Source organism: Dendrobates tinctorius, unplaced genomic scaffold (genome assembly GCF_039654945.1).
Source record: "Dendrobates tinctorius isolate UK_male_01 unplaced genomic scaffold, ASM3965494v1 ptg000231l, whole genome shotgun sequence".
Taxonomy (NCBI): Eukaryota; Metazoa; Chordata; class Amphibia; order Anura; family Dendrobatidae; genus Dendrobates; species Dendrobates tinctorius.
Window position 1 is genome coordinate 23,398,789 of NW_027361898.1, and position 19,494 is coordinate 23,418,282.

The 19,494-nt window shown below is 45.4% G+C and overlaps 1 protein-coding gene across 1 annotated transcript; it reads right to left on the reverse strand.

Annotated features, from left to right (window-relative positions):
• Window positions 1-1,918: 1,918 nt before the first annotated feature.
• LOC141059773 (phytanoyl-CoA dioxygenase domain-containing protein 1-like) lies at window positions 1,919-19,134 on the reverse strand. The gene is made up of 6 exons (XM_073555896.1): window positions 18,878-19,134; window positions 18,488-18,704; window positions 18,314-18,405; window positions 18,056-18,195; window positions 15,808-15,912; window positions 1,919-3,639 (listed from the first exon to the last, which is right to left on the reverse strand). Exons 1-6 carry the CDS (start codon window positions 19,005-19,007, stop codon window positions 3,532-3,534), a joined length of 792 nt encoding a protein of 263 aa, XP_073411997.1. The 5' UTR covers window positions 19,008-19,134; the 3' UTR covers window positions 1,919-3,531.
• Between the last annotated feature and the right edge of the window lie 360 nt (window positions 19,135-19,494).

Here is a 19,494-nt window from a genome sequence, read left to right on the forward strand (position 1 = left end):
GCTAAGTATCCCTTTAAGCGGGATAATGAAAACATAACCTATCTTGGAATCCGCTTGGCCCCCTCAGTAGATAGAATGCTCTCACTAAATTATGAAACTCTCAGACAGAAGATCAAATGCAACTTGCTGCGCATGAGACAACATGACATGTCCTGGTTAGGAAGAATAGCGTCCGTAAAAATGTTCATAATCCCCCAGATACTGTATGTATTCCACAACCTCCCAATCAAAATCCCCATGAAAATACTCAGAGTTACAAACAATCATATTAAAATACATGGCAGGAAAAACAGCACAGAGTTAAAGCAGATATACTATATATGCCAATAAAAGAAGGAGGACTAGGCTGCCCCTCAGTGGTGCGGTATTATAGGGCAGCCATATTTGAACAACTGAGTTTGATGTGGAATGATAAGGATGACAGACATTGGATAGAAATCGAGAAACATCTCATAAAGTCCTCACACATTGCATTGGTTTTTTTTTATTCACATATCATTACCGGGCCTAATCCCGGCGATGATAAAAAAAAAATCGTGTCTGCCACCAACGGTGGAAGCTGCGCTGGGAGTGTGGAGTAATCTGATCAATAAATTGCATACTATTAAATTGACGCTCTCTAAAGCCCCCATAGAGACTTTGGAGATGCGTATTCCGAACCTACAGATTCGTAACTGGAAATCCCTGGGAATCCTGTTGGTTGGGGGATATGTATGAGGACGGAGTATGCTAATGAGGGGCTTTGACTACTCAATGGGGCGTTCGTTACCCCTTACTAGTCAGCCCTCTTTCCATGTTATCATGCCCCTGAAAATCTCTCACACACACACTGCACATTTTGGCAGCATCACAATGTCTCTGCAGATAGGTGCGTGCCTCCTGGCTTCAGAGGCGTTCACTGTGCATGACTAGGAGCCATCTTCTGAACTTCCGGTCATGTGCAGTGCACCTCTGAACTCTGTGATAACAGGAAAAGAGGGCTGACTAGTCAGGGGCAGCTAATGCCCCATCTACTAGAAAACCAGGAGAATATAAATTATTTTTTTAAACCTCATTTTTACAGACAAACTTTATACAGGGCTGAATAGGCAGGGGATTTTTCATAAATAAGTGAATGCTGCTGGGTTGGAGGGCATGGGGAACCTGATAGGTTCCCTTTAGGTCCCTCCTTTTGGCTCTCTTTATTTAATGATGTGCCCCATAATGGATACCTAAGGTCCTGCAATGCCTGAAAATCAGAAAAGAGACGTATTGAATCTGAAGAACTATACTACATTTCTAATAGGAGGTATTTGCTAATATTGTTATAATTATTACACCTACTACATATTGGGGATAGGGTCTTGGAGATGGGAATACCCCTTTATGACAAATAATTCTTATTATCTATTTAAAGATGTCTTGAGATTTACTATTACCTAGTAAGGCTGTTTTGTCATGACGGCGTTTACAAATGCTGGGTGACAACCCTTATGAGAGCACTAATGGCAAGATTTTTTCTAATATAAATAAAGTAATAGCTTAAGGATTAATGTTTAACACTTAAGGACCTGGATATTTTCTGTGTTTTTATTCTTTCTTTTTTACCTTGTTTTTATGAATACCATTATTGGGGTACCTATGACATTTTGATAATCTTTTCAATTGTATTTTTGGGGTGAAGTGTATCTACCGAAGAATAGCAATTATGGCATTTTGATTTTTTTTTTCCAGCATTTTATGTATGGATTTAAATAAATGTAGAAATCCTGATGGCCTCCTCTATCTCTACTCCAAGAGAAAGGTGACCAAGAAAGCACAAGATAACAAAACAATTGTCAATAAAAATCAATATTTTATTAAATAACAATATGACAAAAAATAAATTCAAGAAAAGAGAATACCTCCAATGTGAGGAAGTTTTTTTTGGCTAAGGGTATCATTATACACAATATATAGTTCTAAGTTGCCTGATGAAGGGACCTTCTGAGCCCTGAAAGCTTGCAAATATAATTTCTCTGGTTAGCCAATAAAGGTATCACTCCTTGAATACTTTTCTCACTTATTTTTTTTTGGGACATAAGTATTTACATCTACATGGGATAATCCTTTTCATTGCTTATTAGTTCTCCCATTAGAGGATATGAATTTCAATTACTTTTATACAGGGAATTCTCTTTATTTTATGTCATTTTTTGGGTAATTTCTGAATTTGTTCCCAATACCGTATGTAACCTAATATACTTCCTAATGTTCACATTGTGAAAGTAAAAGTGGAGCCGGTGGTTATTCCTGTTTGCCAGCACTTCGTCAGCCTTGCAGTGTAGTCACCGCACCGGCCAATGTGTTGCAATGAGTCTCAGGATCTATTTCTGTTCCCATTTGCATGAATTGTTCTAGAAAGTAAATAGCACAATTGTCTCCATTTACGTCACACACAGTTTATTTTACAGCAGGTTATAAACAGACAATAAAGTTTAATAACTTAACATTTCACATCACAATGTGTTACATTCACATATTACAGCTCAGTCTGGAAATATTACAGATTAGAGCAATGTTTATCTTCATAAGTGCGAATAAGAGCATAAAGAAGGGGGCTGGGGAAGGGCACAGCCTAAGGGAAGCCCCCCATGACTGCCATGGGCGGGAAGTTTTAGAACTGGTGTTGTGCCAGTTTGAAATGGTTGGCCGGGACGGGGGCCGGGGGAGGGGTTTAAGGTGGGGGCAGCCTGTATTAGGGAAAAAGTGCGGGAAAAACCGCACTCACCAGCCAGGAGCAGAGGAGAGAAGTCCCACCCACCCTCCCTGTTTTGGGAGCATGTTGGGGGCTGCTAGGGGATGTACGTTTAAAAAAAAAAAAGGGTGATCGGTATATAGATTCTTGTCAGGGTCTATACGAGGCGTCGTTGTTGCTGTTGTCACAGTGGCTGTAGGGCGGGGGGTGGGGTTCTTGGAGTTGACGGTGATTGGTCGGGGAAGGATTCGGAAGTAACATTCCCGACAGTTTAAAATGGTATGGGGGATCTGGCTTTTGGGTATGGGCTCTGGACGGGGTTTTACCTCGGGAGCTATGGTGGTTGGTCTCCCAGAAGGGGAGTTACGGTGCCCTCGAGCTGGGCTGGACGGCTGGGGGTAACATGGTGGAAATAAGTTTATAGCCAGATCTTTCTAGCTCCAAGAACCCTCCCCTCATAATTTTGAATTATTAAATGTTTATTGCTAATGTTTGTTAATAAAATTGGCCGCTGTGGCCAAAATTATCCAAAGAATTTAAATTGTACCTTGTCTTATTCTCAGGAGAAGGGAAAGAGGGGGATGATAGGAGGCGGCGAGGTATCGAGGAGAAGGTAAAACTGAAGTCGCCATATGCGGTCAAGTAACGAGGACGTCACTGACTATACAGAATATACATGTAGGACATAAGACACTGATGGAATGACTGATACAATGTATTGTATGTATTATTCCGCAGCTTGCTGAGAATTACGACCCTATGAATAAATTGTCATGGACCTCACAGCCATAATGCAGCGCAGCATTACTGAGCACTTAAAACGTTTTAGTGAAGAAATTCGGAGCGTTGTCTTGAAAGTGATTATATTCATCGGTCCCGGCCACCAGTACAGTCGCAGGAAAAGTCCTGGGACGTTCTGGGTCCTGGAAAAGAAGAAAAATTGGTGTAAGTAACTGATCATTTGTCTTCAGCAGGATCACAGGCTGCCACCCATCAGCTGCAATATTATCAGGATCACAGGCTGCCACCCATCAGCTGCAATATTATCAGGATCACAGGCTGTCACCCATCAGCTGCAATATTATCAGGATCACAGGCTGTCCCCCCATCAGCTGCAATATTATCAGGATTACAGGCTGCCACCCATCAGCTGCAATATTATCAGGATCACAGGCTGCCACCCATCAGCTGCAACATTATCAGGATTACAGGCTGCCACCCATCAGCTGCAATATTATCAGGATCACAGGCTGCCACCCATCAACTGCAATATTATCAGGATCACAGGCTGCCACCCATCAGCTGCAATATTATCAGGATCACAGGCTGCCACCCATCAGCTGCAATACTATCAGGATCACAGGCTGCCCCCCATCAGCTGCAATATTATCAGGATCACAGGCTGCCACCCATCAGCTGCAATATTATCAGGATCACAGGCTGCCACCCATCAGCTGCAATAATATCAGGATCACAGGCTGCCCCCCATCAGCTGCAATATTATCAGGATCACAGGCTGCCACCCATCAGCTGCAATACTATCAGGATCACAGGCTGCCCCCCATCAGCTGTAATATTATCAGGATCACAGGCTGCCACCCATCAGCAGCAATATTATCAAGATCACAGGCTGCCACCCATCAGCTGCAATATTATCAGGATCACAGGCTGCCCCCCAACAGCTGCAATATTATCAGGATCACAGGCTGCCACCCAACAGATGCAATATTATCAGGATCACAGACTGCCCCCCATCAGCTGCAATATTATCAGGATCACAGGCTGCCCCCCAACAGCTGCAATATTATAAGGATCACAGGCTGTCCCCCATCAGCTGCAATATTATCAGGATCAGAGGCTGCCACCCATCAGCTGCAATATTATCAGGATTACAGGCTGCCACTCATCAGCTGCAATATTATCAGGATCACAGGCTGCCACCCATCAGCTGCAATATTATCAGGATCACAGGCTGCCACCCATCAGCTGCAATATTATCAGGATCACAGGCTGCCACCCATCAGCTGCAATATTATCAGGATCACAGGCTGCCACCCATCAGCTGCAATACTATCAGGATCACAGGCTGCCCCCCATCAGCTGCAATATTATCAGGATCACAGGCTGCCACCCAACAGCTGCAATATTATCAGGATCACAGACTGCCCCCCATCAGCTGCAATATTATCAGGATCACAGGGGATCACAGGCTGCCACCCATCAGCTGCAATATTATCAGGATCACATGCTGTCCCCCATCAGCTGCAATATTATCAGGATCAGAGGTTGCCACCTATCAGCAGCAATATTATCAGGATCACAGGCTGCCACCCATCAGCTGCTATATTATCAGGATCACAGGCTGCCACCCATCAGCTGCAATACTATCAGGATCACAGGCTGCCCCCCATAAGCTGCAATATTAGGATCATAGGCTGCCCTCCTTCAGCTGCAATATTATCAGGATCACAGGCTGCCCCCCAACAGCTGCAATATTATCAGGATCACAGGCTACCCCCCAACAGCTGCAATATTATCAGGATCACAGGCTGCCACCCAACAGCTGCAATATTATCAGGATCACAGACTGCCCCCCATCAGCTGCAATATTATCAGGATCACAGGCTGCCCCCCAACAGCTGCAATATTATCAGGATCACAGGCTGCCACCCATCAGCACCAATATTATCAGGATCACATGCTGTCCCCCATCAGCTGCAATATTATCAGGATCAGAGGTTGCCACCTATCAGCAGCAATATTATCAGGATCACAGGCTGCCACCCATCAGCTGCTATATTATCAGGATCACAGGCTGCCACCCATCAGCTGCAATACTATCAGGATCACAGGCTGCCCCCCATAAGCTGCAATATTAGGATCATAGGCTGCCCTCCTTCAGCTGCAATATTATCAGGATCACAGGCTGCCCCCCAACAGCTGCAATATTATCAGGATCACAGGCTGCCACCCATCAGCTGCAATATTATCAGGATCACAGACTGCCCCCCATCAGCTGCAATATTATCAGGATCACAGGCTGCCACCCATCAGCTGCAACATTATCAGGATCACAGGCTGCCACCCATCAGCAACAATAGTATCAGGATCACAGGCTGACCCCCCATCAGCTGCAATATTATCAGGATCACAGGCTGCCCCCCATCAGCTGCAATATTATCAGGATCACAGACTGCCCCCCATCAGCTGCAATATTATCAGGATCACAGGCTGCCACCCATCAGCTGCAATATTATCAAGATCACAGGCTGCCACCCATCAGCTGCAATATTATCAAGATCACAGGCTGCCACCCATCAGCTGCAATATTATCAGGATCACAGGCTGCCACCCATCAGCTGCAATATTATCAGGATCACAGGCTGCCACCCATCAGCTGCAATATTATCAGGATCACAGACTGCCCCCCATCAGCTGAAATATTATCAGGATCACAGGCTGCCACCCATCAGCTGCAACATTATCAGGATCACAGGCTGCCACCCATCAGCAACAATAGTATCAGGATCACAGGCTGCCCCCCCATCAGCTGCAATATTATCAGGATCACAGGCTGCCCCCCATCAGCTGCAATATTATCAGGATCACAGGCTGCCACCCATCAGCAGCAATATTATCAAGATCACAGGCTGCCACCCATCAGCTGCAATATTATCAGGATCACAGGCTGCCACCCATCAGCTGCAATATTATCAGGATCACAGGCTGCCACCCATCAGCAACAATAGTATCAGGATCACAGGCTGCCACCTATCAGCAGCAATATTATCAGGATCACAGGCTGCCCCCCATCAGCTGCAATATTTTCAGGATCACAGGCTGCCCCCCCATCAGCTGCAATATTATCAGGATCACAGGCTGCCCCCCATCAGCTGCAATATTATCAGGATCACAGGCTGCCACCCATCAGCAGCAATATTATCAGGATCACAGGCTGCCACCCATCAGCTGCAATACTATCAGGATCACAGGCTGCCCCCCATCAGCTGCAATATTAGGATCATAGGCTGCCCTCCTTCAGCTGCAATATTATCAGGATCACAGGCTGCCCCCCAACAGCTGCAATATTATCAGGATCACAGGCTGCCACCCAACAGCTGCAATATTATCAGGATCACAGACTGCCCCCCATCAGCTGCAATATTATCAGGATCACAGGCTGCCCCCCAACAGCTGCAATATTATCAGGATCACAGGCTGCCACCCATCAGCACCAATATTATCAGGATCACAGGCTGTCCCCCATCAGCTGCAATATTATCAGGATCAGAGGCTGCCACCTATCAGCAGCAATATTATCAGGATCACAGGCTGCCACCCATCAGCTGCAATATTATCAGGATCACAGGCTGCCACCCATCAGCTGCAATACTATCAGGATCACAGGCTGCCCCCCATCAGCTGCAATACTATCAGGATCACAGGCTGCCCCCCGTCAGCTGCAATATTAGGATCATAGGCTGCCCTCCTTCAGCTGCAATATTATCAGGATCACAGGCTGCCCCCCAACAGCTGCAATATTATCAGGATCACAGGCTGCCACCCATCAGCTGCAATATTATCAGGATCACAGACTGCCCCCCATCAGCTGCAATATTATCAGGATCACAGGCTGCCACCCATCAGCTGCAACATTATCAGGATCACAGGCTGCCACCCATCAGCAACAATAGTATCAGGATCACAGGCTGCCCCCCCATCAGCTGCAATATTATCAGGATCACAGGCTGCCCCCCATCAGCTGCAATATTATCAGGATCACAGGCTGCCACCCATAAGCAGCAATATTATCAAGATCACAGGCTGCCACCCATCAGCTGCAATATTATCAGGATCACAGGCTGCCACCCATCAGCTGCAATATTATCAGGATCACAGGCTGCCACCCATCAGCTGCAATATTATCAGGATCACAGACTGCCCCCCATCAGCTGCAATATTATCAGGATCACAGGCTGCCACCCATCAGCTGCAACATTATCAGGATCACAGGCTGCCACCCATCAGCAACAATAGTATCAGGATCACAGGCTGCCCCCCCATCAGCTGCAATATTATCAGGATCACAGGCTGCCCCCCATCAGCTGCAATATTATCAGGATCACAGGCTGCCACCCATCAGCAGCAATATTATCATGATCACAGGCTGCCACCCATCAGCTGCAATATTATCAGGATCACAGGCTGCCACCCATCAGCTGCAATATTATCAGGATCACAGGCTGCCACCCATCAGCAACAATAGTATCAGGATCACAGGCTGCCACCCATCAGCAGCAATATTATCAGGATCACAGGCTGCCCCCCATCAGCTGCAATATTATCAGGATCACAGGCTGCCCCCCCATTAGCTGCAATATTATCAGGATCACAGGCTGCCCCCATCAGCTGCAATATTATCAGGATCACAGGCTGCCACCCATCAGCAGCAATATTATCAAGATCACAGGCTGCCACCCATCAGCTGCAATATTATCAGGATCACAGGCTGCCACCCATCAGCAACAATAGTATCAGGATCACAGGCTGCCACCCATCAGCAGCAATATTATCAGGATCACAGGCTGCCCCCCATCAGCTGCAATATTATCAGGATCACAGGCTGCCACCCATCAGCAGCAATATTATCAAGATCACAGGCTGCCACCCATCAGCTGCAATATTATCAGGATCACAGGCTGCCCTCCATCAGCTGCAATATTATCAGGATCACAGGCTGCCCCCCATCAGCTGCAATATTATCAGGATCACAGGCTGCCCCCCCATTAGCTGCAATATTATCAGGATCACAGGCTGCCCCCATCAGCTGCAATATTATCAGGATCACAGGCTGCCACCCATCAGCTGCAATATTATCAAGATCACAGGCTGCCACCCATCAGCTGCAATATTACCAGGATCACAGGCTGCCACCCATCAGGTGCAATATTATCAGGATCACAGGCTGCCACCCATCAGCAACAATAGTATCAGGATCACAGGCTGCCCCCCATCATCTGCAATATTATCAGGATCACAGGCTGCCACCCATCAGCAGCAATATTATCAAGATCACAGGCTGCCACCCATCAGCTGCAATATTATCAGGATCACAGGCTGCCACCCATCAGCAACAATAGTATCAGGATCACAGGCTGCCCCCCATCATCTGCAATATTATCAGGATCACAGGCTGCCACCCATCAGCAGCAATATTATCAAGATCACAGGCTGCCACCCATCAGCTGCAATATTATCAGGATCACAGGCTGCCACCCATCAGCTGCAATATTATCAGGATCACAGGCTGCCCCCCATCAGCTGCAATATTATCAGGGTCACAGCCTGCCCCCCATCAGCTGAAATATTATCAGAATCACAGGCTGGCCCCATCATCTGCAATATTATCAGGATCACAGGCTGCCCCCCAACAGCTGCAATATTATCAGGATCACAGGCTGCCACCCATCAGCTGCAATATTTTCAGGATCACATGCTGCCCCCATCAGCTGCAATATTATCAGGACCATAGGCTGCCCCCCATCAGCTGCAATATTATCAGGATCATAGGCTGCCCCCCCATCAGCTGCAATATTATCAGGATCACAGCCTGCCCCCCATCAGCTGAAATATTATCAGGATCACAGGCTGCCACCCAACAGCTGCAATATTATCAGAATCACAGCCTGCCACCCATCAGCTGCAATATTATCAGGATCACAGGCTGCCATCCATCAGCTGCAATATTATCAGTATCACAGGCTGCCACCCATCAGCTGCAATATTATCAGGATCACAGGCTGCCACCCATCAGCTGCAATAATATCAGGATCACAGGCTGACACCCATCAGCTGCAGTATTATCAGGATCACAGGCTGCCACCCATCAGCAGCAATATTATCAGGATCACAGGCTGCCGCCCATCAGCTGCAATATTATCAGGATCACAGGCTGCCACCCATCTGCAGCAATATTATCAGGATGACAGGCTGCTACCCATCAGCTGCAGTATTATCAGGATCACAGGCTGCCACCATCAGCTGCAATATTATCAGGATCACAGGCTGCCCTCCATCAGCTGCAATATTATCAGGATCACAGGCTGCCACCCATCAGCAACAATATTATCAAGATCACAGGCTGCCACCCATCAGCTGCAATATTATCAGGATCACAGGCTGCCCTCCATCAGCTGCAATATTATCAGGATCACAGGCTGCCCCCCATCAGCTGCAATATTATCAGGATCACAGGCTGCCCCCCCATTAGCTGCAATATTATCAGGATCACAGGCTGCCCCCATCAGCTGCAATATTATCAGGATCACAGGCTGCCACCCATCAGCAGCAATATTATCAAGATCACAGGCTGCCACCCATCAGCTGCAATATTATCAGGATCACAGGCTGCCACCCATCAGCAACAATAGTATCAGGATCACAGGCTGCCACCCATCAGCAGCAATATTATCAGGATCACAGGCTGCCCCCCATCAGCTGCAATATTATCAGGATCACAGGCTGCCACCCATCAGCAGCAATATTATCAAGATCACAGGCTGCCACCCATCAGCTGCAATATTATCAGGATCACAGGCTGCCCTCCATCAGCTGCAATATTATCAGGATCACAGGCTGCCCCCCATCAGCTGCAATATTATCAGGATCACAGGCTGCCACCCATCAGCAGCAATATTATCAAGATCACAGGCTGCCACCCATCAGCTGCAATATTATCAGGATCACAGGCTGCCACCCATCAGCTGCAATATTATCAGGATCACAGGCTGCCACCCATCAGCAAGAATAGTATCAGGATCACAGGCTGCCCCCCATCAGCTGCAATATTATCAGGATCACAGGCTGCCCCCCATAAGCTGCAATATTATCAGGATAATAGGCTGCCACCCATCAGCTGCAATATTATCAAGATCACAGGCTGCCACCCATCAGCTGCAATATTACCAGGATCACAGGCTGCCACCCATCAGGTGCAATATTATCAGGATCACAGGCTGCCACCCATCAGCAACAATAGTATCAGGATCACAGGCTGCCCCCCATCATCTGCAATATTATCAGGATCACAGGCTGCCACCCATCAGCAGCAATATTATCAAGATCACAGGCTGCCACCCATCAGCTGCAATATTATCAGGATCACAGGCTGCCACCCATCAGCTGCAATATTATCAGGATCACAGGCTGCCCCCCATCAGCTGCAATATTATCAGGGTCACAGCCTGCCCCCCATCAGCTGAAATATTATCAGAATCACAGGCTGGCCCCATCAGCTGCAATATTATCAGGATCACAGGCTGCCCCCCAACAGCTGCAATATTATCAGGATCACAGGCTGCCACCCATCAGCTGCAATATTTTCAGGATCACATGCTGCCCCCATCAGCTGCAATATTATCAGGACCATAGGCTGCCCCCCATCAGCTGCAATATTATCAGGATCATAGGCTGCCCCCCCATCAGCTGCAATATTATCAGGATCACAGCCTGCCCCCCATCAGCTGAAATATTATCAGGATCACAGGCTGCCACCCAACAGCTGCAATATTATCAGAATCACAGTCTGCCACCCATCAGCTGCAATATTATCAGGATCACAGGCTGCCATCCATCAGCTGCAATATTATCAGTATCACAGGCTGACACCCATCAGCTGCAATATTATCAGGATCACAGGCTGCCACCCATCAGCTGCAATAATATCAGGATCACAGGCTGACACCCATCAGCTGCAGTATTATCAGGATCACAGGCTGCCACCCATCAGCAGCAATATTATCAGGATCACAGGCTGCCGCCCATCAGCTGCAATATTATCAGGATCACAGGCTGCCACCCATCTGCAGCAATATTATCAGGATGACAGGCTGCCACCCATCAGCTGCAGTATTATCAGGATCACAGGCTGCCACCATCAGCTGCAATATTATCAGGATCACAGGCTGCCCTCCATCAGCTGCAATATTATCAGGATCACAGGCTGCCACCCATCAGCAACAATAGTATCAGGATCACAGGCTGCCCCCCATCAGCTGCAATATTATCAGGATCACAGGCTGCCCCCCATAAGCTGCAATATTATCAGGATAATAGGCTGCCACCCATCAGCTGCAATATTATCAAGATCACAGGCTGCCACCCATCAGCTGCAATATTACCAGGATCACAGGCTGCCACCCATCAGGTGCAATATTATCAGGATCACAGGCTGCCACCCATCAGCAACAATAGTATCAGGATCACAGGCTGCCCCCCATCATCTGCAATATTATCAGGATCACAGGCTGCCACCCATCAGCAGCAATATTATCAAGATCACAGGCTGCCACCCATCAGCTGCAATATTATCAGGATCACAGGCTGCCACCCATCAGCTGCAATATTATCAGGATCACAGGCTGCCCCCCATCAGCTGCAATATTATCAGGGTCACAGCCTGCCCCCCATCAGCTGAAATATTATCAGAATCACAGGCTGGCCCCATCATCTGCAATATTATCAGGATCACAGGCTGCCCCCCAACAGCTGCAATATTATCAGGATCACAGGCTGCCACCCATCAGCTGCAATATTTTCAGGATCACAGGCTGCCCCCATCAGCTGCAATATTATCAGGACCATAGGCTGCCCCCCATCAGCTGCAATATTATCAGGATCATAGGCTGCCCCCCATCAGCTGCAATATTATCAGGATCACAGCCTGCCCCCCATCAGCTGAAATATTATCAGGATCACAGGCTGCCACCCAACAGCTGCAATATTATCAGAATCACAGCCTGCCACCCATCAGCTGCAATATTATCAGGATCACAGGCTGCCATCCATCAGCTGCAATATTATCAGTATCACAGGCTGCCACCCATCAGCTGCAATATTATCAGGATCACAGGCTGCCCCCCATCAGCTGCAATATTATCAGGATCACAGGCTGCCACCCATCAGCAGCAATATTATCATGATCACAGGCTGCCACCCATCAGCTGCAATATTATCAGGATCACAGGCTGCCACCCATCAGCTGCAATATTATCAGGATCACAGGCTGCCACCCATCAGCAACAATAGTATCAGGATCACAGGCTGCCACCCATCAGCAGCAATATTATCAGGATCACAGGCTGCCCCCCATCAGCTGCAATATTATCAGGATCACAGGCTGCCCCCCCATTAGCTGCAATATTATCAGGATCACAGGCTGCCCCCCATCAGCTGCAATATTATCAGGATCACAGGCTGCCACCCATCAGCAGCAATATTATCAAGATCACAGGCTGCCACCCATCAGCTGCAATATTATCAGGATCACAGGCTGCCACCCATCAGCAACAATAGTATCAGGATCACAGGCTGCCACCCATCAGCAGCAATATTATCAGGATCACAGGCTGCCCCCCATCAGCTGCAATATTATCAGGATCACAGGCTGCCACCCATCAGCAGCAATATTATCAAGATCACAGGCTGCCACCCATCAGCTGCAATATTATCAGGATCACAGGCTGCCCTCCATCAGCTGCAATATTATCAGGATCACAGGCTGCCCCCCATCAGCTGCAATATTATCAGGATCACAGGCTGCCACCCATCAGCAGCAATATTATCAAGATCACAGGCTGCCACCCATCAGCTGCAATATTATCAGGATCACAGGCTGCCACCCATCAGCTGCAATATTATCAGGATCACAGGCTGCCACCCATCAGCAAGAATAGTATCAGGATCACAGGCTGCCCCCCATCAGCTGCAATATTATCAGGATCACAGGCTGCCCCCCATAAGCTGCAATATTATCAGGATAATAGGCTGCCACCCATCAGCTGCAATATTATCAAGATCACAGGCTGCCACCCATCAGCTGCAATATTACCAGGATCACAGGCTGCCACCCATCAGGTGCAATATTATCAGGATCACAGGCTGCCACCCATCAGCAACAATAGTATCAGGATCACAGGCTGCCCCCCATCATCTGCAATATTATCAGGATCACAGGCTGCCACCCATCAGCAGCAATATTATCAAGATCACAGGCTGCCACCCATCAGCTGCAATATTATCAGGATCACAGGCTGCCACCCATCAGCTGCAATATTATCAGGATCACAGGCTGCCCCCCATCAGCTGCAATATTATCAGGGTCACAGCCTGCCCCCCATCAGCTGAAATATTATCAGAATCACAGCCTGCCACCCATCAGCTGCAATATTATCAGGATCACAGGCTGCCATCCATCAGCTGCAATATTATCAGTATCACAGGCTGCCACCCATCAGCTGCAATATTATCAGGATCACAGGCTGCCACCCATCAGCTGCAATATTTTCAGGATCACATGCTGCCCCCCTTCAGCTGCAATATTATCAGGATCACAGGCTGCCCCCCATCAGCTGCAATATTATCAGGATCATAGGCTGCCCCCCCATCAGCTGCAATATTATCAGGATCACAGCCTGCCCCCCATCAGCTGAAATATTGTCAGGATCACAGGCTGCCACCCATCAGCAGCAATATTATCAGGATCACAGGCTGCCACCCATCAGCTGCAATATTATCAGGATCACAGGCTGCCACCGGATGGCATACACCCACAAGTACTAAGAGAACTAAGTAATGTAATAGACAAGCCATTATTTCTTATATTTAGGGACTCTATAGCGACGGGGTCTGTTCCACAGGACTGGCGCATAGCAAATGTGGTACCAATATTCACAAAGGGCTCTAAAAGTGAACCTGGAAATTATAGACCAGTCTAACCTCTATTGTCGGTAAAATATTTGAAAGGTTTCTGAGGGATGCTATTCTGGAATATCTCAATGAGAATATCTGTTTAACTCCATATTAGGATGGGTTTATGAGGAATCGCTCCTGTCAAACCAATCTAATCAGTTTTTATGAAGAGGTAAGCTATAGACTGGACCAAGGTGAGTAATTGGACGTGGTATATCTTGATTTTTCCAAAGCGTTTGATATAGTGCAATACAAGAGTTTGGAACACAAAATGAGAGTGCTGGGTCTGGGGGAAAAATGTGTGTAAATGGGTAAGTAACTGGCTTAGTGATAGAAAGCAGAGGGTGGTTACAAATGGTATATTCTCTAACTGGGTCGCTGTGACTAGTGGAGTACCGCAGAGGTCGGTGTTGGGACCTATTCTCTTCAACATATTTATTAACAATCTGGTAGATTTACACAGTAAAATATCAATATTTGCAGATGATACAAAACTATGAAAAGTAGTCAATACAAAAGAAGCTAGTATTCCGCTACAGGTGGATCTGGATAAGTTTGAAACTTGTGCCGAAAGTTTGCAGATGCGGTTTAACAATGATAAATGTAAGGTTATACACATGGGAAGAAGGAATCAATATCACCATTACACACTGAACGGGAAACCACTGGGTAAATCTGACATGGAGAAGGACTTGGGGATCCTAGTTAATGATAAACTTTCCTGGAGCAGCCAGTGCCAGGCCACAGCTGCCAAGGCAAACAGGATCATGGGGTGCATTAACAGAGGTCTGGATACACATGATCTTAGATCTGGGGATTTATTTTGACGGAATATAGGCTGAACTGGATGGACAAATGTCTTTTTTCGACCTTGCTAACTATGTTACTATGTCCATGGTTACATTTCAGCAAAGGCATAAATATCACAAAGATTGGTCATGATTCTATACTCGGTTGTAAGAACCCCCTAAGAAACATTAGAGGGACACGTGGTGGGGCATTGGTCAAAAATTCATATCCTTCAAAACCTGACATCATCAATGGGGAGGGGGAGAACTTCTTTTGTTTCTGACCCTATTCACACCAGTGACTGCAGCAGTTACATCTGTGAAGTAACCTGCAGTTTATGGTGTGTTATCTGAAGACTAAATAATTGACTTTAGCTGAGATAATAAATTACTGCACATTTTATACTTTTCCTTATTTACTTACATTTATTTTAAGCGACATAAACAGTCACTTTATATTATTTCTGGTATTCTCCTATTAGGTGAGATAACCAACCTCTTTCTTTGAAAAATGTGATGCATTCATACTCAAACTTCTGGTTTTGGATTGCTTACCTTAACAGGATAAGCTGTCGTAGGAACATAACGGATGACAAATCCACATCTTCTTCTGTCAGACATGTTGGGTTCACTAGCATGTACAGTCAGACCATCATGGACCTGTCAGTATGGATGACGGAGAGGTTGTTCAATACACAAGTCTTACACATTACACTTGGCCAATTACATGGAAACTCATCATTAACATGTTTCAATTTCTGTTGAATAGTCATAGCGTCTAATATTGGTCCATTCCTACACAGTTCTCTGAGATAGGGATTTATCCATTGAGATGACTGTACATGACTTATCCATATGGCAGGCAGCATCATGGACACGAAGTAGATCTCATCCACGTCCAGTGCTGGTATCCTCCAATACGACACATGCTCATTCATGCTTATTAGACACTTAATGATATATAACTGATTGATTTTCTCATTACATACAGTCATATGTAAAAGTTTGGGCACCCCTATTAATATTAACCTTTTTTCTTTATAACAATTTTGTTTTTTGCAACAGGTATTTCAGTTTCATATATCTAATAACTGATGGACTCAGTTATATTTCTGGATTCAAATGAGGTTTATTGTACTAACAGAAAATGTGCAATCTGCATTTAAACAAAATTTGACCGGTGCAAAAGTATGGGCACTCTTATCATTTTCTTGATTTGAACACTCCTAACTACTTTTTACTGACTTCCTGAAGCACTAAATTGGTTTTGTAACCTCATTGAGCTTTGAACTTCATAGCCAGGTGTATCAAATCATGAGAAAAGGTATTTAAGGTGGCCACTTGCAAGTAGTTCTCCTATTTGATTCTCCTATGAAGAGTGGCATCATTGGCTCCTCAAAACAACTCTCAAATGATCTGAAAACAAAGATTATTCAACATAGCTTTTCAGGGGAAGGATACAAAAAGTTGTCTCAGAGATTTAACCAGTCAGTTTCCACTGTGAGGAACATAGTAAGGAAATGGAAGAACACAGGTACAGTTCTTGTTAAGCCCAGAAGTGGCAGGCCAAGAAAAATATCAGAAAGGCAGAGAAGAAGAATGGTGAGAACAGTCAAGGACAATCCACAGACCACCTCCAAAGACCTGCAGCATCATCTTGCTGCAGATGGTGTCACTGTGCATCGGTCAACAATACAGTGCATGCATAACGCCTTTTTGTATGACCAAACAACTCAATCTTTGTTTCATCAGTTCACAGGACCTTCTTCCAAAATGTAACTGGCTTGTCCAAATGTGCTTTTGCATACCTCAGACGACTCTGTTTGTGGCGTGCTTGCAGAAACGGCTTCTTTCGCATCACTCTCCCATACAGCTTCTCCTTGTGCAAAGTGCGCTGTATTGTTGACCGATGCACAGTGACACCATCTGCAGCAAGATGATCCTGCAGGTCTTTGGAGGTGGTCTGTGGATTGTCCTTGACTGTTCTCACCATTCTTCTTCTCTGCCTTTCTGATATTTTTCTTGGCCTGCCACTTCTGGGCTTAACAAGAACTGTACCTGTGTTCTTCCATTTCCTTACTATGTTTCTCACAGTGGAAACTGACAGGTTAAATCTCAGAGACAACTTTTTGTATCCTTCCCCTGAAAAGCTATGTTGAATAATCTTTGTTTTCAGATCATTTGAGAGTTGTTTTGAGGAGCCCATGATGCCACTCTTCATAGGAGAATCAAATAGGAGAACTACTTGCAAGTGGCCACTTTAAATACCTTTTCTCATGATTTGATACACCTGGCTATGAAGTTCAAAGCTCAATGAGGTTACAAAACCAATTTAGTGCTTCAGGAAGTCAGTAAAAAGTAGTTAGGAGTGTTCAAATCAAGAAAATGATAAGGGTGCCCATACTTTTGCACCGGTCAAATTTTGTTTAAATGCAGATTGCACATTTTCTGTTAGTACAATAAACCTCATTTGAATCCAGAAATATAACTGAGTCCATCAGTTATTAGATATATGAAACTGAAATACCTGTTGCAAAAACCAAAATTGTTATAAAGAAAAAAGGTTAATATTAATAGAGGTGCCCAAACTTTTACATATGACTGTATATCCGAAAAGGACATTTCTATTGTTTCAGTACATAGGATGAAGCTGTAACAGAAGCAGTGGTGATACTTGTACAGATAGCTACAGAAAATTAATTTCACTATCAAATTTTAAGGGACATGTACGGCAATAATTCCATTCTGCATCATTTAATAAGCACATCCCTATAATGTCTCTGTAGGATTATTTTGCACTTACAGACATTTGACCAGCTTTAAGCGGACACTCAACCAGATCTTCTACATTCACCAGGTGCCCTGGGATCTCCTGGTTTGCGGTCAGCATGTTCCCGGGGATCTCCGCGATCCTGTGCTCCAGAATACCTTGTTTATGGCTCTCTGGGGTGTTACACATGACAAACAATGCATGTAAGTTTTTATATAAATTCATATAAGGAAGATAAGTTTTACTGTTTCACATTTAGTAATTACAGAAAAAGCCAAAGTAAGATGATACCTGGAATGATTTGTAAGACTCCATTTTCTGCATCAACATCATCAAATGCCAGCCATACGGAAGCCACTGGTCCTCCTTCAAATCCCCAGTATCTGTAACGAGGTAAGGAAATACTGTTTAGGTGATATATTTATAAGAAGTAGCTAATTATTATCTGCCAGCTTCCATACTCACTTGATATCCTGATGCCAAGCGACATAGGGGGGAGTGTTATCTTTGTGTGGAACCTCAGAGGAGGGATATTTACAGATAAATCTTGAGTCTAAAAGGATGATATTAGGGCCCAATACCGCGGTGATAGCTCTCAGTAGATTGGGATGGGCAGCGAGATTCATCACCCACTCATACTGCATGTGGATGTTGTGCAGATTGTACTGAGTGTACTCTTTACCTGAAAGATAAGATGTATAGGAATAGGGTATTGAACGCTGTGATTAGCATATACATACATATATTATTTCTTCAACTCAAATATATATTCTTTTTTGAAAAAATATTCTGATCATGTATAAATGTGCAATAAGGCCGACAAATCCCTCAATGCATTGTAAACTGGAAACTTACCAAACTTCTCTTCCAGCTTCACATGTTCCTTCTGAGCAAGGTGCAATTCCTTCTCCCCTAATACATCAATTGCTGTCAGGAAACCATTGGCATCATAGAAGTCCTTCATCTGGTTAGTATCAGTCTTCATTGTGTATTTAGTGGGCTGCTTTCAGCTATAGCGAGAATGCTTACACCGTGAGCGGATAACTGTGAGCGTGTCACACTGACTTATATACCGCACCACATCTGACAGCTGCCCAACCCAGGACACTGTCTAAGAACTGGTTATTTTGCTTTTTATGTTTTTGTTTCCTGCATGGCATAGTAAATATTATAGCCCTGAGTGATACATTCTGAAGTCTCATGAATACATCACATTCTGAAACTCACAGACCAGAATTTCCTTGTTCTATCCCTCCTGCATCATCACAGCATGATTGTGACTTCATTGTGGTGAGAGCCGGTCCTGGAAATTCCACCGCAAATCAGGAAGCAAGTATGAGATATGTTAGAAGATTTATCAAATTCAAACAACTAATTTATTTACATGTAATATATACATATGTACAGTCATGGCCAAAAGTGTTGGCACCCGTGAAATTGTAACAGCACAAAAAATCAGGGAAAAGAAGTCA